This window comes from Ceratotherium simum, chromosome 39 (assembly GCF_057802395.1).
Source record: "Ceratotherium simum simum isolate JZ-2026a chromosome 39, ASM5780239v1, whole genome shotgun sequence".
NCBI lineage: Eukaryota > Metazoa > Chordata > Mammalia > Perissodactyla > Rhinocerotidae > Ceratotherium > Ceratotherium simum.
The window spans coordinates 16,515,962-16,533,278 of NC_141938.1; the positions used below are offsets into that span (position 1 = coordinate 16,515,962).

Sequence of the window (17,317 nt, forward strand, 5' to 3'; positions counted from 1 at the left end):
GCCGTAGCGACCTTCCAAACCAACAGAACAGGACTTTAAACCAACCGAGTGTCCAAAATGGCACGCACGTTCTCTTGCCAAAGACCACCTCACCTTGCAGTGTTCTTGTTCAAGCCGAGAAAAACTTCACACTGACGGAGCTTTGAAAATTGAAATGTAACTTTAGGGGAGTGACGTTAGCATCAAGGTGGAGGGAGCTATCCCCTCTGTCTCTCCCCCTAAGTTACGACTAAACGGAGATCCACTAACCAGCAGAGGATCCTCCACACAGCACAGCAGGACGCCTGAGAGGTCCACGCAGCCGTGCATCTGGAGGTGGGTGGGCTGGACCCCCGGGAGGCAGTGGGACCAGGGGAGTGGCCCCCTCCCCCTCCCTGGGGGCAGCGAGCCAGGTCGAGGTCCTCACACAGTGGCCAGCATGACTGTGAGTGGAGGTGGGGGCAGCCTGGCCTGTGCACAAACATTTGTGGAGTGGCAGTGGCCCACCCCACGCAGGTGCCCACTGAGCCATGGTGAGTGGCGGTGGTCTGGCCTGTGCCAACACAGAGTGGCCCGACTGGCACAACTATGAGCAGATGGGGCAGGAACAGGAAAAACAGCCCCCTGCCACCCCTGCCTCTGCCGTGGCAGGTGGAGTCTGTGGCCAGAAGCATCAGAAGCCACAGCAGAAGAGGTGACCCAGCCCTGCTTCACCAGCCAGGGGGGCTGCATATGAGTCCCTGGGTCCCTGGGCTCCCACCAGTGACGGCACACCTGTGAACACAGCACCCCTGGCAGCAGTGCAACCAGCACCCCAAGACAACCTGGGAACAGCAGTGCAGGTGGTGCACGGGACAGCAGTGTGTGAGCCCACGGAGAGCCAGTGGAGGAACACAAGACCCGGGCAATCAGAACCAAAGTAACTGAAGCCTGACCCAAATAAGAGAAGGCCGTGACTACCACAAATGTGCCCCAGCAGAGGATCAATTCATCAAACAGCATGAAGATCTACAGTACAGCAACACAGCAGAACAGAAGGAAAATGACAACTCTCCAGAAACCAAACCTGAAGTCACAGACGATTACAATCTGATAGAGAACTCAAGACAGCTGTCCTAGAGAAACTCAATGAGTTACAAAACACTCAGAAAAACAGTTCAAGGAGCTCAAGAATAAAATTAATGAAAGAAGGAATACTTCACCAAAGAGACTGAAGCTCTAACAGAAAAGCCAAACAGAAATTCTGGATATGAAGAACACAATTAACGAGATTAAAAAATAATGTAGAAAGCATAAAAAAAAAAAAAGAGCAGACCCTATGGAGGAGAGAATTAGCGAGGTCTAAGATAGAAGCCTAGAAATGCTTCAGGTAGACGAGGAGAGAGAACTAAGATTTTTAAAAAACCACGAAATTCTTTGAGAAATATCCAGCTCAATTAGGAAAAGTAACATAAGGCTTATAATCTCCCAGAGGGAGGAGAAGACAGGGAGAAAGGAGCAGAGAGCTTCTTCAAAGAAATAATTGCTGAGAACTTCCCAAACCTGGGGAAGGACCTGGACCTGCAAGTGCAGGGCGCCAATACAACTCCTAATGACATCAGTGCCAAAAGGCCCTCTCCAAGGCATATAACATTAAAACTGCCGAAAGTCAATGACAAAGAAAAAATAGTAAGGGCAGCAAGAGAGAAGAAAATAACCTACAAAGGAACCCCCATCAGGCTTTCAGCAGATTTCTCAGCAGAAACCTTACAGGCTAAGAGACAGTGGAATGATACCTTCAAAATACTGAAAGACAAAGACTTTCAGCCAAGAATACTCTATCCGGCGAAATTACCCTTCTGATGTGATGGAGAAATAAAAGCTTTCCCAGATGAACAAAAGCTGAGGGAGTTCACCGCCACTAGGCCTGCCTTACAAGAAATGACGAAGGGACCCCTCCTACCTGAACAAAAAGGCGAGGGTTCACAAAGCTTTGAGCAAGGAGATCAATAGACAGACAACAATCAGAAAGTTGCAGCTCCCTATCAGAAGAGGTTAGCAAACAATTATAACATAAAGGATAAAGGGAAAGAAAGCATCAAAAATCACAACAAACACCTCCATTTGGTCCCAAACTCACAACGCAAAAAAGAATAATTTGTGACAACAAAAACATAGAAGGGGAATAGGAAGGGATGGAACCTGCTTAGACTAAGGGAGATAAGGGGCTGTCAGGAAATGGGCTATCTCATCTATGAGGTCTTTGATACAAACCTCACGGTAACCACCAAACAAAAAATTAGAGCAGAGTCACAAATCATAAATAAAGAGAAAACTGTTACAGAAAACCACCAAACTGAAATGGCAGTCAGAAAGACAAGAAAAAAGAAACAGTGGAAATATAGAACAACTGGAAAACAAGAGATAAAATGGCAGTATTAAGTCTTTATATACCAATAATCACTCTAAATGTAAATGGATTGAATTCCTAAATCAAAAGACACAGAGTGGCTGGATGGATTAAAAAACAAGACCCAACGATATGCTGCCTCCAGGAAACACATCTCAGCTCTAAAGACAAACACAGGCTCAGAGTGAAGGGATGGAAGACAATACTCGAAGCAAATGGCAAACAAAAGAAAGCAGGTATTGCCATACTTGTATCTGACAAAGTAGACTTCAAGATTAAAAAGGTAATGAGAGACAAAGAGGGGCAATATATAATGATAAAAGGGACACTCCACCAAGAGGACATAGCACTTATGAATATATATGCACCTAATACAGGAGCACCAAAGTATTTAAAGCAACTATTAACAGACCTAAAGGGAGAAATTGACAGCAACACAATAATAGTAGGGGACCTCAACACCTCACTTACATCAATGTATAGATCATCCACACAGAAAGTCAACAAGGAAATAGTGGATTTAAATGAAACACTAGACCAGATGGACTGAATAGATGCCTAGAGAACATTCCATCCGACAACAGCAGACTACACGTTCTTCTCAAGTGCACATGGAACATTCTCAAAGACAGACCATATGTTGGGAAACAAGACAAGCCTCAATAAATTTAAGAAGACTGAAATCATATCAAGCATCTTTTCCAACCACAATGCTATGAAATTAGAAATCAACTACAAGAAAAAAGCTGGAAAAGTCACAAATATGTGGAGAGTAAACAACACGCTACTGAATACTGAACAACTACTGGATCAATGAAGAAATCAAAGGAGAAATCAAAAAATACCTGGAGACAAATGAAAATGAAAACACAACATACCAACTCTTATGAGATGCAGCAAAGGAGGTTCTAAGAGGGAAATTTATAGCAATACAGGCCTACCTCAACAAATAAGAAAAATCTCAAATAAACAAGCTTACCCTATACCTAAAAGAACTAGAAAAAGAACAAACAAAGCCCAGAGTCAGCAGAAGGAGGGAAATAATAACAATTAGAGCAGAAAATTTTCTCTTTTGGTCTCTATGTTATTTTGAGAAATATCTCATTCACATCTCATCAAAAAAAAAAAAAAGTAGAAAGGTTCAATGAAACTAAGAGCTGTTCCTTGAGAAGATAAACAAAATTGACAAACCCTTAGCCAGACTCACTAAGAAAAAAAAGAGAGAAGACTCAAATAAATAAAATCAGAAATGAAAGAGGAGAAATTACAACAGACACCTCAGAAATACAAAGGATTATAAGAGAATACCATGAAAAGCTGTATGCTAACAAACTGGACAATCTAGAAGAAATGGATAAATTCTTAGAATCATACAACCTCCCAAAACTGAATCAAGAAGAAATAGAGAATCTGAATGGACCAATTACAAATAAAGAGATTGAAACAGTAATCAAAAACCTCCCAAAAAACAAAGGTCCAGGACCAGAATTCCACCAAACATTCAAAGAAGACTTAATATCTATCCTTCTCAACTATTCCAAAAAATTGAAGAGGAGGGGAAGCTTCCTAACTCATTCTATGAAGCCAACATTACTCTGATACCAAAACCAGACAAGGACAACAAAAAAAGAAAACTACAGGCCAGTATCACTGATGAACATCGATGCAAAAATCCCCAACAAAATATTAGCAAATTGAATACACACCATGACCAAGTGGGATTTATTCCAGGGATGCAGGGATGACTGCACAGCTGTAAATCAATCAATGTGATATATCACATTAACAAAATGAAGAATAAAAATCACATGGTTATCTCAATAGATGCAGAGAAAGCATTTGACAAGATCCAACATCCATTTATGATAAAAACGCTCAATAAAACGGGTATGGAAGGAAAGTACCTCAACATAATAAAGGCCACATATGACAAACCCACACCCAACCTCATACTCACTGGAGGAAAACTGAAAGCCATTCCTCTGAGAACATGAACAAGACAAGGATGCCCGCTCTCACCACTCTTATTCGACATACTACTGGAAGTCTGATCCAGATCGATGAGGAAAGAAAAAGAAATAAAAGGGATCCAAATTGGAAAGGAAGAAGTGAAACTCTCACTATTTGTGTATGACGTAATTCTATATATAGAAAACCCCAAAGAATCCACTAAAAAACTACTAGAGATAATCAACAAATACGGTACAGTCGCAGGATACAAAAACAATATACAAAAATCAGTTGTATTTTGACACACTAATAATGACCTAGCAGAAAGTGAAGTCAAGAATACAATCCCAGGGCTGGCCCCGTGGCTTAGCAGTTGACTGTGCGTGCTCCGCTGCTGGAGGCCCGGGTTCGGATCCTGGGCGCGCACCGATGCACCGCTTCTCCGGCCACGCTGAGGCCGCGTCCCATATGCAGCAGCTAGAAGGATGTGCAGCTATGACATACAACTATCTACTGGGGCTTTGGGGGGAAAAATAAATAAAATCTTAAAAAAAAAAGAGAATACAATCCCATTTACAATCGCAAGAAAAAGAAAAAAAAGTCTAGGAATAAATTTAATCAAGGAGGTGAAAGACCCTATACACTGAAAACTATAAGACATTATTGAAAGAAATCAAAGAAGACAAAGAAATGGAAAGATATTCTGTGCTCATGGTTTAGAGGAATAAACATAGGTAAAATGTCTATATTACCTAAAGCAATCTACAGATTCGATGCAATCCAAATCAAAATCCCAATGACATTCTTCATGCAAACAGAACAAAGAATCCTAAAATTTATATGGAACAACAAAAGACCCCAAATAGCCAAAACAATCCTGAGAGAAAGAACAAAGCTGGAGGCATCACAATCCCTGACTTCAAAACATACTACAAAGCAATAGTAATCAGAACAGCATAGTACTGGCACAAAAACAGACAGAGCAATGGAACAGAATTGAAAGTCCAGAAATAAAACCACACATATATGGACAGCTAATCTTTGTCTAAGGATCCAAGAACATACAATGGAGAAAGGAAAGTCTCTTAAATAAATGGTGTTGGGACAACTGGACAGTGACATGCAAAAGAATGAAAGTAGACCATTATCTTGCACCATACACAAAAATTAACTCAAAATGGCTTAAAGCTTGAATGTAAGACCTGAAACGATAAAACTCCTAGAAGAAAATATAGGCAGTACACTCTTTGACTTCAGTCTTAGCAGCATCTTTCTAATACCATGTCCACTCAGGCAAGGGAAACAAAAGAAAAAATAAACAAATGGGACTACAGCAGACTAAAGAGCTTCTGCAAAGCAAAGCAAACCATGAACAAAACAAAAAGACAACCTACCAACTGGGAGAAAATATTTGCAAATCATCTATCCAACAAGGAGTTGATTTCCAAAATATATAAAGAACTCACACAACTCAACAACAAAAAAATGAACAACCCGATCAAAATATGGGCAGAGGATATGAACAGACATTTTTCCAAAGAAGATATACAGATGGCCAATAGGCACGTGAAAAGATGTTCAACATGACTCATCATTAGGGAAATGCAAATCAAAACTACCATGAGATATCACCTCACACCTGTTAGAATGACTATAATTAACAAGATGAGAAATAACTAATGTTGGAGAGGATATGGAGAGAAGGGAACCCTCATGCTCTGCTGGTGGGAACGCAGACTGATGCAGCTTCTATGGAGAACAGTATGGAGAGTCCTCAAAAAATTCAAATAGAAATACCATATGACCCAGCTATTCCACTACTGAGTATTTAGCCAAAGAACCTGAAATCAACAATCCAAAGAGGCTTATGCACCCCTATGTTCATTGCAGCATTATCCACTATAGCCAAGACTTGGAAGCAACCCAAGTTGCTCAGTGGCGCAGCGGTTAAGTGTGCGCGCTCCGCTTCTGTGGCCCGGAGTTCGCAGGTTCAGGTCCCGGGCGTGCACCGACACATCGCTTGTCAGGCCATGCTGTGGCGGTGTCCCATATAAAGTGGAGGAAGATGGGCACGGATGTTAGCCCAGGGCCAGTCTTCCTCAGCAAAAAAGAGGAGGATTGGCTTTGGATGTTAGCTCAGGGCTAATCTTCCTCACCAAAAAAAAAAAAAAAAAAATGATGAGCATACAGCCCCCACTGCTGCCTGGGGCTCACCCACTCACTTCCACCACACCTTCTCCGAGGCTCCCCTGGTGAATGACTCAGACCCTCGTCCCTGAGGGGTCTGACGCCCTGTCATCCGGCTTCCGTCAGCCCGTGGGTGCTGTCCGCTTCACGTCAAAACTGGGCACAGAAGGATCCAGAAAGCCCGATGGTGACCCTGCTCCGTTGCAGCCCCTTAAACACCGTGCCCCCCAGTCTCCTAAACTTTGCCTCTGCTCCCCCTGCCGGGTGCCCTCGCCAGCCCCTCCTTTCCTCCCTACGGCTCAGTGCACACACTGCTCTTTATTTTCTTAGCTTTATTTCTTTTACTTTTTTTTTTTTTTTTGGTGAGGAAGATTGGCCCTGGGCTAACATCCGTGCCTATCCTCCTCTATTTTATGTGGGACGCCGCCACAGCAGCATGGCTTGATGAGCGGTGGGGAGGTCTGTGAACCCCGGGCCGCTGAAGCGGAGCGTGTGAACTTCACCACCACTACGCCACTGGGCCTGCCCCACATTTCTTTCACTTGTATTTGAAAATCATTCAGGGTTACTGAAAAATAGCAAGAATAAGTATAGTCAAAAAAGCATCCACACATTCTTTCCCAGACTCAGCTGTTAACATTTCTCCCCATGGCTTTATCATTTGCACCCTTTCTCTCTGTCTCTGTCTCTCTCTCCCCGTGTGTGTTTTACAGACGTAAAATATCTTCTTCTGAAGTACTTACGGGTAACTTGCACACATCACGGCACTTACCCTGTCTTAGTTCCTTCGGGCTGCTGTAACAAAAATGTCATAGACCGCGTGGCTTATAAACAACGGAAGTGCATTTCTCACTCTCTGGAGGCTGGAAGTCCAAGATCAAGGCGCCAGCACATTCAGCGTCTGGCGAGGCCGCTTCCTGGTTCATAGTCGGCACCTCCTTGCTGTGTCCTCACGCGGCAGAAGGGGCCGGGAGCTCTCTGGGGTCTCTGTTACCCCTGATCCCATTCACGAGGGCTCTTCCTTCAAGTCCTAAAGACCTCCCGAACGCCCACCTCCTAATGCCACCACACTAGGATGATTAGGTTCCCATATATGCATTTCAGGGGTACACAGACATTCAGTCTGCAGTAACCCGTAAACACTTTGGTGTGAATTTCCTGAGAATAAGAATGTGCTAACCACAGAAGGGTTACCGATTTCAGTACACTTAACACCGATGCCATACTTTCCTCTAATCCACACCTGAATTTCAATTTTGTCTGCTGACCCGATCATGTTGTCTGCAGCATCTCCCTCTGCACTCGGATCCCGTCTAGGATCACGTATTGCATTTAGCTGTCACGTCTGGAAGGTTTCCACAGGTTAGTCTTTTGCAGCATTAACATTTTTGAAGAATACAGCCCTTTTTTTGGGGTTTGTTTAACAGAGGGTTCCTTATTTGAGGTCCGTCTGAAGTTTCCTCAAATACGGGTACAGCTTGTGCCCTCCCGGCCAGATTAAGTGATACAGTGTCCTCAGGGCACCGCCCCTCACAAGTGACGTTAATTTTTCTCACTTGGCCGAAAGGTTGCCTCATTTCTCCTCTCTACCTGAGAATCAGTGGGTGAGGAGAGGCTTTCAGACCCTAAAAACACCCTTCTCTTCACCTGAACCCGCTTCTCCCTGCGTTTCACATCACATCCATCGGTGATTCTTGTCAAAGCTCTCTCCCCAGAGTCTTCCCGCTGCCCTAGGCAGACTCAAGCCCTTTTGCTTGGTTGCTGCCACCTGTTAGGACACGAAGCCCCACTCTCGTCGTATCTGCTGATGCGACTCCTGCCTCCCTGGAGCCCTGGCTGCCCAGCACCCCGCTGAGGGCTGGGGGTGGTGGTGGTGGGGAGACACATCACATTGATTGAATGAATGAATGACCAGCTGTTCTCTGTGTCAGTGAGGACCCTGGGTCACAAGAGCCTGAAACCCCATTCGGAGCCTGCAAGCCTACACAGGGAGCGGGGGCTCACTGACCCAGGGGACTGGAGAGCACAGTGGTGCTGCCCCCTCCCACTGGCAGGTCCTGGGGGCTGGGGTAACGCTTTCCTATCGAGCATCACATTGTGCAGGGTGCATCTGGACTTAGCACTGTGGTGGCTGACAGCTGGGACAGGAAAGGGGCTTGGGGGTCCCCTGACTCTCCAATTCCCTTCCTCCTGGCCTCAGCAGGAACCACCATCCGCTCACTTGCGCCAGCCGGAAATCTGGGGGCTGTCCCCCATGCTCTCTCCCCCTTCAGTCCCTCCCGGGAGCTCGTGGAGCCCATCGTCCCCACCCTCCCTCCGCTTCTCTGTTCCCAGCCACCACCTCGGTCACAGGCCACACAGCGGCCAGCTCGGGCCACCTGGGGCCTCGCTGTTCCTCTCTTGCTCTCTCTACACCTGCCCTGTGCTCAGTGCACTTGTCAGTCTGAAATCTAAAATGCCACCAAGCCTTGTTGGGACTCCAACTCCCCTCCAGCGCCCAGCACAGGTTCAGAACTGCAAACGGCCCGTAAATACGTGACCAATCAATAACGAGGGCCTTCAGAGCCAAGCGGGCCCGGTTCCCGCCCACCTCCCCTGCCCGCCCAGGCACGGGCGCCCGAGTCCAGGGCGGCCACGTGTCTCAAGGCGCATGGTCGCAAGCTCCCCAAGCGACTCTTTGGCACCCTAGATGGATCATCACTGGTGCACAAGTGCAGAAAGTTCCAGAGCCACGCGGAAGTTCCAGAACCTTCAATCCTGGCTCCATCACTTATGCATTGGGGGTCGGTCCCTCTGGGCCTCGGTTTTCTCATCTGTGACATGGGGGTACTAATGCTATGGGGCCATGGGATTGGGAAGAGGAAACGGGACCAGCGTGCCCTACGCAGGTGTGGCTGTCAGGTGTTAGCATTCTCCCTCCGGCATCCCCCACCGCCCAGGCCCGGGCCCGGGCCAGGGGGCCGGGACCCTGTCCGCCCGCCCGCGCACCCACGCCGGCGCAGCCGGCCCGCGAACCTACTACCCGGCCGCCCGCGCACGCCGCCCGCGCACCTACTACGCGCCCGCCCGCCCCGCCCCCTGGCCCCGCCCCCTGGCCCCGCCCGGCGCCCCCGCCCTCCCGGCGCCACAGCCAATCAGCGCGCGGCCCCGCATCCGGGGATCCCGGCGCGGCCGCCGCCTCCCGCGCACACACGGCCATGGCGGAGGTGAGGGAGCGGGCCGGGGGAGCCGGCTCCCGCCCCCGCTCCGCGGCTCCGCCCGCCGGCGTGTCGGGGCTCCGGGCGCGGCCCCCGCGGGGCAGAGGCCGGGCCGGTGCCGCGCCCGTGTGCCGAGGGCGCGGGGCTCCGCGGCGGCTCCCGGCCCTCCCGCCGCCACATCGCGGGCTGCGGCGCGCATGCGCGGGCGGGCGCGGGCGGGGGCGGAGTGGGCGGGGGCCCTGGGCGGGGCGCACGGACGCGGGGTGGGCGCCCGGCCCGGTCCCCGCGCGGCCGCGTCCCCGGGCTCCGCGGTCCCCCCGCCCCTCCCCCGCCAACTTTGCGCGGCGCTCGGCCGGGCGGCCGCTGCCCGGGGACCCCTCCGGACCCCCGCGGCCCGCGCGAGCCCCCTGCGGCGGGGGCGCCCTCCCGCCGCTCCCGGGCGGGCTCCGGCTCGCGGGGCGCTGGAGGTCGGAGCAGACCCCGGCGCCGGGGTTCCTTCTCCTCCGTCCGCGATCGGGCGGAGACCCCTGGCCCGAAACGCTGCGCGCCGGCCCAGTGCTGGGATTCGGAGGGTTTCCGACTTGGGGACCCGCGGGTGGGCGCTGGGATGCGCGAGCAGACTCCCCGGGGCCGTCGGGGCAGAGACGGGCGCCGAGAGCCTCCTGCAGGTCCAGCCGGGGGCGGAAAAGTTTCCACTTCGGGAAGTTGGACGAGACCGTGCGGCCCCCCTTCCCCCTCGCAGCCGGGGTGCGGGTGGGGTGACATGGTGCGCCCGCCGGGGCGCGGTGCGTGCGGAGGGTGCAGCCTGGACACGCCGCGCGGGTCCGCAGACCCAGCGAGTGGTCCTGGTCCGGGGGTGGGCCCCTGAGGCCGAGAGGAGAGGGTGCCCACCCGGGGGTCTGGGGTGTTCGGCTGCTCACGGGGCCGCATGGATAGTTTATGTCTGAGCGCAGCGTGGGTGCGCGTGCAGGGTGGGCCTGGCCACTCTCTCCCACCAGTGACCTCCTCGGGGGTAGCCATAGGCCCTGCACGTGCACCAAGGAGGGTGCAGGGTCTGACTCACCTGCCAGTCCCTGCCTTATGCTGGGTGGCTGGATCCAGAGGGTTCTTGGAGAGTTGATTCTCCTTTCTTTGGGGGCATTTAGGGAAACTGAGGCCTCCTGTGGGCAGTGGCTGGCGTTGTGGGTTGGAGGCAGAAGCCGAGTCTAGTGATGGCCCAGCAGGGTGTGGTGGTCAAGTGTGTGTGTCTGTGTGCGCTCCTGGCCCTGGGCATCGGGGGCCTTCTTCCTGGGCCCCAGGTGGCATCTGGGCAGCACTGTTGGCCTGGCAGGGATCTGTGTGTCGTGGGTGGACGGGATCGGCTCCCCTGCCAGCCTCTCCTGAGGGCTGCCGGGCTCGTCTGTTCACCCTGCCTTGCCCAGTGCCGAGCCCTGGCACCCTCGCGGCAGCCAGGTGCCTGGGGCGCTCCTGTCACCCCTGTCGACAGTTTGGGGTGGTGCCCTCTGAAGTGAGTTGAGTTGGTTTCCCGAGAGAAAGCCTGTGTGCCTTGCTTCATTTGGGGCCCTGAAAGTCTGGCTGGGAGCAGAAACCTGACGATTCCGTCCTCAAGGGCCCGAGAGTCTGGGCAGAGAGGCTGGGCGGGAAAGGGCCAGCGCGTGTGCAAGGCCCAGATGAGAGGGGCCGCGGCCAGCCTCCGCCTGGGAGACTCTTGTGGCTCTGGAGCCTCTTGCTCCGTGTGACCTTGGGCAGGTCCCAGGAGGTCTCAGCTGCGGTTTCCTCGTCTCTGAAAGGGGAAGAGCCTAGAGGTCTCGGAAGATCTCGGTTCGGTGGCTGCGCAGAGAAGCTGGACCCTGTAAAGTCACTGACGACCAGCTGTCTCAAACTGTAGAGGTGGCGATGTGTAAGCTAGCAGTGAGCCTTGCTCAGTGTCACCTGCCTGATCTCCGTTGTTGCCAGGATAGCCACCCTCACCCTGAGAGAAGACAGGGTGCTCTTTTCTCCTCGGACGCCAGGTTCGTCTCTCGAGGAGCCGAGTACACTGTCTTGTGATTAGAAGACGTGGCTCTCCGTTGTACTTGGGATAAAGTGCGTCCCTCCCTCCTCCCCCCGCCCCCGTGACCCCCGGCCCGCTGGTGTGGTCCCGAGGATCTCCCCCTGCCCCCTCGGGACCCTCCACGTCCACTTGTTTGTTGTCTGTGTCCCCAGCCAGGCTGGTAACTCGTGTGGGTGGAGACAGGCAGAACCTGCTTCTCGACTGGCTGCTGTGCACCGGGCGCCTACCACCCCACCTAGCCCAGGACAGGTTCTCGGTGGACACTGGTCGGGTGGAGGCGGGAAGTGCTGGGGGTCCAGCCGGGGACAGCACCTCAGCCGGGGCGGGTGGAGGTGTCGATGCATCACGGAGGGTTCTTAAAACCACAACGGTTTTGTTATCTCTCCTGGTTCTGGGGTTGCCTGGGCTCAGCTGGGCAGTTGTCACTCAGAGTCCTCACAAGGGCTGGTGGCCGGGGCTGGGGCTGGCCCCAGGGGAGGAAAGCTTCCTGGCTCCCGTGTGGCTGTCGATGCTGGCTGGGACGCCTCTGCCAGCCTGTCCGTGTGGCTTGGGCTCCCTCACAGCGTGGCGGCTGGGTTCCAGGAGTGACTGTCCCAGCACATCCCAGGGGAAACCTGAATTGCATTGTATGACCTTGCCTTGGAAGCAAATGGAGGCCCTTCTGCTAGTCACAGGCCCGGGCAGATGCACAGGGAGGGGCGCAGGACCCTGCCTCTCGAAGGGAGGCACATCCACGCACTTGGAGAGCCTGTGGGGTGGACGTTTGGGTGCAGCCGTCTTGGAGGAGGGATCTGCCCCAGCGTCCTTGTGGGTTGAGCTCGGAGGAGTGGTAGCTAGGAGTCAGACGCTGCCCGGGGGGCGAGGGCTCCTGCCTCTGCGTCTGAGAGGCCAGGGACCCCCCGAGACAGGATGGGCAGTCCTCCTGCTGGTGAGCGGGCTGTCTCTGCCACTCGAGGGGCCTGGGCAGGACCCCAGGCCAGGGCCCCTCTCTGCTGGGACCGAGTCTCCAGAGCGTGGCTTTCCGTCCGTCTGGTGCTCCTGCCGTGACTCGTCTTTCCCCGAGTGCCCTTGGCCAGCTCACCATCCTTTTCCTTCGCCCCCTCGGCACAGCGGAGGGCTTTGATTGATGGAAGCATCCAGAGTGTTCTGAACGAGGGGAAGGAGAGCCCCAGGAACCCCATGACTAGTGGGCTTGCCCCTGAAAGTCGAGGTTGGCGCAGGGGGAGGCGGAAATCCATGCAGTCTGTTCCTGGGTCAGTTTTGAGGAAGTGGATTTGGGGGTCCGGAGCCCCGTGGGGAACAGGCTGCCGTTCCCGCCGCTCCCCGCTCTGCCCCTCTGCCTGAGCTCCCGCTCCGACGGAGGGCCCATGCTCAGACCCTGCAGGCCCGCACACCGCCGCCCCGGGGCCGCACCGCGGTGGACGCAGCAGGGCTGTGCCCTGTTTCCCGCTCTGGACAGCGAGCGTCCAGTCAGCCTGTCTTAGTTTCCCCGCGTTAGTCGGGGCCCTTGGTTGCAGGAGACGGAAAGCCGGCTCTGGTGGAGAGGGAGCCCAGAGGGTCCTGCAGGGGCCGGGGGGTTCCGAGGGCACTGGGGCCTGGGCCCGGGGCGGCCTGCGTGCTGATGGCAGCCTGCTGTTTTCTGGAGGGAGGCGAGGCCGCCTCTGCCGGCCACAGGCTGACCCAGGGCGCCGGGCGCCCTGCCCTCCTCGCCTGCTCCCAGGTGTGCTGCCCCAGCCCCGCCCGGCCGCTGGCTCCTTTTCCCTCCTCTGCGTTCATCGCCTCCTGCCTCCCTGGGGCTCAGCTTCCTAAAGCCGATGGGCGGTGAGGCTCCCACTCGGCAGAGGCCCCCCCACCCTTCCTCCCCCACCAGGCTTCGCCCTCCTCCTTTGCGCCTGGTCCTCGCCAGCCCCCACCCGTGCTACTGCAGTGCCCCGTCTGGCTCTGCCTCGCAGCTCTCGTGGCCTCGCCGTCCGTTGGTGGACTTTCATTATGCTGCACGTGGACTGAGGGGCTCTAAGGGGTTTCGGAGTCACAGAGTCTGGGTTTGAGTTTGTAGTTGTATCACTTACTTGCTGTGTGAGCTTGGATGAGTGACTTGACCCCTCTGAGCTTCGATTCCCTTGTTTCTCTTATGAAGAGAATGCTTACACAGCCTCTTGAGGTTTTCCTGAGGAACCACTGAGGAAATCCTTACTAAACTTTTTCTAAATTTTTAAACTTCATTTTATTAAATATTCTAATCTTTTTTTGGCAAACAGCTTTAGTGAGGTATAATTCACGTACAATACAATTCACTCATTTTAGTGTGTACATCAATGGTTTTTAGTGTATTCACAGAGTTGTACACCCATCACCAGTCAACTTTAGAACATTTTCACCTCCCCAAAAGAAACCTCATCACTCCCCGAAGCTCCCCATCTCCCCAGCCCCTCGCAACCACTGACCCACGTTCTGTCTGTGGATGTGCCTGTTCTGGACGTTTCACATCAATGGAATCACACACCGTGTGTCCTTTTGTGTCTGGTTCTCTCACTGAGCATCGTGTGTTCAAGGTCCGTCCACGGTGTGGCTGTGTTAGGGCTTCGCTCCTCTTCGTGGCTGCTTAGTGTTCCATTGTTTTGTTTTGGTTTGTCTTGTCATCAGCTGGTCGACATTAGGGTTCTCCCTGCCTTGAGCTTGACGAGTAATCCTGCTGTGAACGTTCGTGTGCGAGTTTCCGTGTGGACGTACGTTTTCTTTTCTCTGTGTGTTGGACGGGCGGAGAAGCTCACTTTCCCCTTTCCCTCCTGGGGTCTGTGGCCGGGCCCTGTGATTTAGACGGACGAAAGACAGGTTCACGAGAGAGAAACAGGCAGAGATTATTAGCACGTGCAGCGCCCATCACGAGGGAGAACTCAGCGATGAGTACCCCACAGGGGTGGTGGGGCTGGGGCTTCCCCAGCGTCTTGACGAGAGGACTCGAGGTCCGCAGAGGAGGATGCGCAGAGGAAGAGGGCTGTGAGCGTCCAGGGCGGCGAGTGTGGGAAGCTCCGTGTGCTGGGAGCTGGTGGAAGGCAGGGCTGGTAGGCAAGGCCTGTTTGTGCCGCCTCGTGTCCGGGACGGGGTGGTGCTCCCCTCGTGTTCGGGAAGTGGGGGCGCCCTCACGGTTTGTGGTCGGCTTTCAAGCAGGTGGGGGGCAGGGAGCTCACCCTGTGTCTGCTTCTCTCAGTTGCCTTCAGCTCAAAATAATCCTCACGCCAGAGCGGGGTGTTTTGGGGTGGCGTACTCTGAACCCCTTCGGTATATGCCCAGGAGTGAAATTGCTGGGTCGTGTGGTAACACTGTGTCACCTTTGGAGGAACTGCTGGGCTGTGTTCCAAAGTGGCTGCTCCGTTTTACACGCCTGCCTGGAGCGTCCACATCTTCCTAGCCCTCGTTATTATCTTTTTTTCTGTGAGGAAGATCGGCCCTGAGCTAACATCTGCCAATCCTCCTCTCTGTGCTGAGGAAGACTGGCCCTGGGCTAACATCCGTGCCCATCTTCCTCCACTTTTTACAGGATGCCGCCACAGCATGGCCTGACAAGTGGTGCGTAGGTCCGAGCCCAGGATCTGAACCCGCGAACCCTGGGCCGCCGCAGCGGAACGCGCGCACTTAACCACTACGCCACCGGGCCGGCCCCGTCATTATCTGTCTTTTTGATCATAGCCGTTCTGTGATTGTGAAGTGCCGTCTTATTGTGAATCCCTGACGTTGAGCAGTTTTTCACGTGCCTGTTGGCCGTTTGTGTGTCTCTTTGGAGGAATGTCTCTTTGGATGTTTTGCCCATTTTTACGTTGGGTTATCTTTTTATTGATGAGCTGTAAGAATTCTTTATAGATTCTAGATTCTAGCTGCAAAGTCCTTTTGCAGCTCTGTGATTTGCAAATATCTTCTCCCATTCTGTGAGCTGTCTTTTCACTTTCTTGACAGTGTCCTTAGAAGCACAAAAGTGTTTTTTGGTGAAGTCCAGTTTATCTGTTTTTTCTTTCGTTTCTTATGTTTTGGGTGTCTTATCTAGGAAACCAGTGCCTAGTCCAGGGTAGCAAAGATGTATTGTGTTTTCTCCTAAGAGTTTTACAGTTTTAGCTCTTGTGTGTAAGGTCTTTGGTCCATTCTGAGTTAACGTTTGCGTCTGGAGTGAGGGAGGCATCCAGCCCTGTTTTTCTGCATGTGGCTGTCCAGTTGTCCTGGCACCACGTGTGGAAAAGACTCCTCATTTTGAAACCTGGGGTTGTCTTGTCACCTTTGTTGAAATTCCCTAGACTGCAAACGTGTGGAGTTTTTCTGGATTCTCAGTTCTGTTCTTGATCTAAATGTTTAGCTTTTTGTTTTGATTCCTGTGGCTCTGTAGTAATTTTGAGGTCAGGTGGTGGTCTTCTGTTTTTAAGATGGTTTTGGTGATTCTGGGTCCCTTGAGTTTTGATGGGATTTGTGGAAACCGTTGGTTTCTGCACAGAAGCCGCCCGAGGTTCTGATGGGCGTGCGTGGAGTGTGTAGGTCGTCTGGAGAGTGTTGACGTCTTAACAATATTGTCCTCTCGGTTGTGATTATAGGATGTCTGTCCATTTATTTAGATCTTCTTTAATTTCTTTCAACGTGTTTTTGTACTTTTCAGAGTATAGGTTTTGAACTTCTTTTGCTAAATCTGTTCCTAAGTATTTTATTCTTTTTGATGCTGTTGTACATGGAGGTATGTAAATTTCTTAGTTACCTTTCTGGACTGTTCGTTGCTGGTGTGGGAATAAACTTGATTTTTGTGTGTTGATCTTGTGTCCTGCAGCCTTGCTGAACTCGTTTATTAGTTCAAATGGTTTTTAGTGGATTCTTTAGTATCTTGTATGTCCAGGATCATCTCCTCTGCAGAAAGAAGCCACTTTTGTTCCCCCTTCCCAATCTGGGTTCCTTTGGCTTCCTTTCCTGCCCTGGCTGGAGCCCCCAGGACCGCGTTGAGTAGAGATGGTGAGAGCGGGCATCGCGGTCGTGTTCTGGGTCTCGGGAGCATCCAGCTCTCCCCGTAAGGGTGGCGTTGGCTGGGGTTTGGGGAGATGCCCTCTGTCGGTGAGGAAGTTCCCTTCTGTTCCTAGTGTGTGGAGTGTTTTCATCGTGAAAGGGCGTTGGCTTTTGATAAATGCTTTTTTGCATCTGCGGAGATACTCACGTGGTTTTGTTTTTTAGTCTGTTGACGTGATGTGTCTTGTTGACTTCAGGGTGTTAGACAGTCTCGGGTCCTGCGTGGGTCCCACTGGTCGTGGTACAGTCTCCTCCGTGTGTTGCTGGACTCTGCCGGGAGGTGATGTTGGTGTTCGTGAGAGATGTTGGTCTAGTTTTTTGCTGTTATGAACTTGTGAACATCGTGATAATGGGAGCTGTTGCAGTGCTTTTGTTTGCCTTTTTAAAAACTTTGAGGTATAATTTATATAGCACGAAATATACCCATTTAAACTATTTAATTCACTGGTTTTTAGTATGTTTACAAAGGTTTGAAACCATTACCGCTATCTAGTTGTAGAACATTCTGTCACCCCAGATGAAGCCCTTTCC

At 52.2% G+C, this 17,317-nt stretch overlaps 1 protein-coding gene across 3 annotated transcripts in view; it reads left to right on the forward strand.

The window, feature by feature from the left end:
* The first annotated feature begins 9,692 nt into the window (after window positions 1-9,692).
* MIER2 (MIER family member 2) overlaps window positions 9,693-17,317 on the forward strand; it is a 31,457-nt gene continuing 23,832 nt past the window's right edge. For all 3 annotated transcript variants that reach the window (XM_087425945.1, XM_087425944.1, XM_087425946.1), the window contains exon 1: window positions 9,693-9,711. In XM_087425945.1, the coding sequence (XP_087282071.1) occupies window positions 9,703-9,711 (9 nt within the window). In that variant the 5' untranslated portion in view covers window positions 9,693-9,702. The remainder of the gene's footprint in view (window positions 9,712-17,317) is intronic.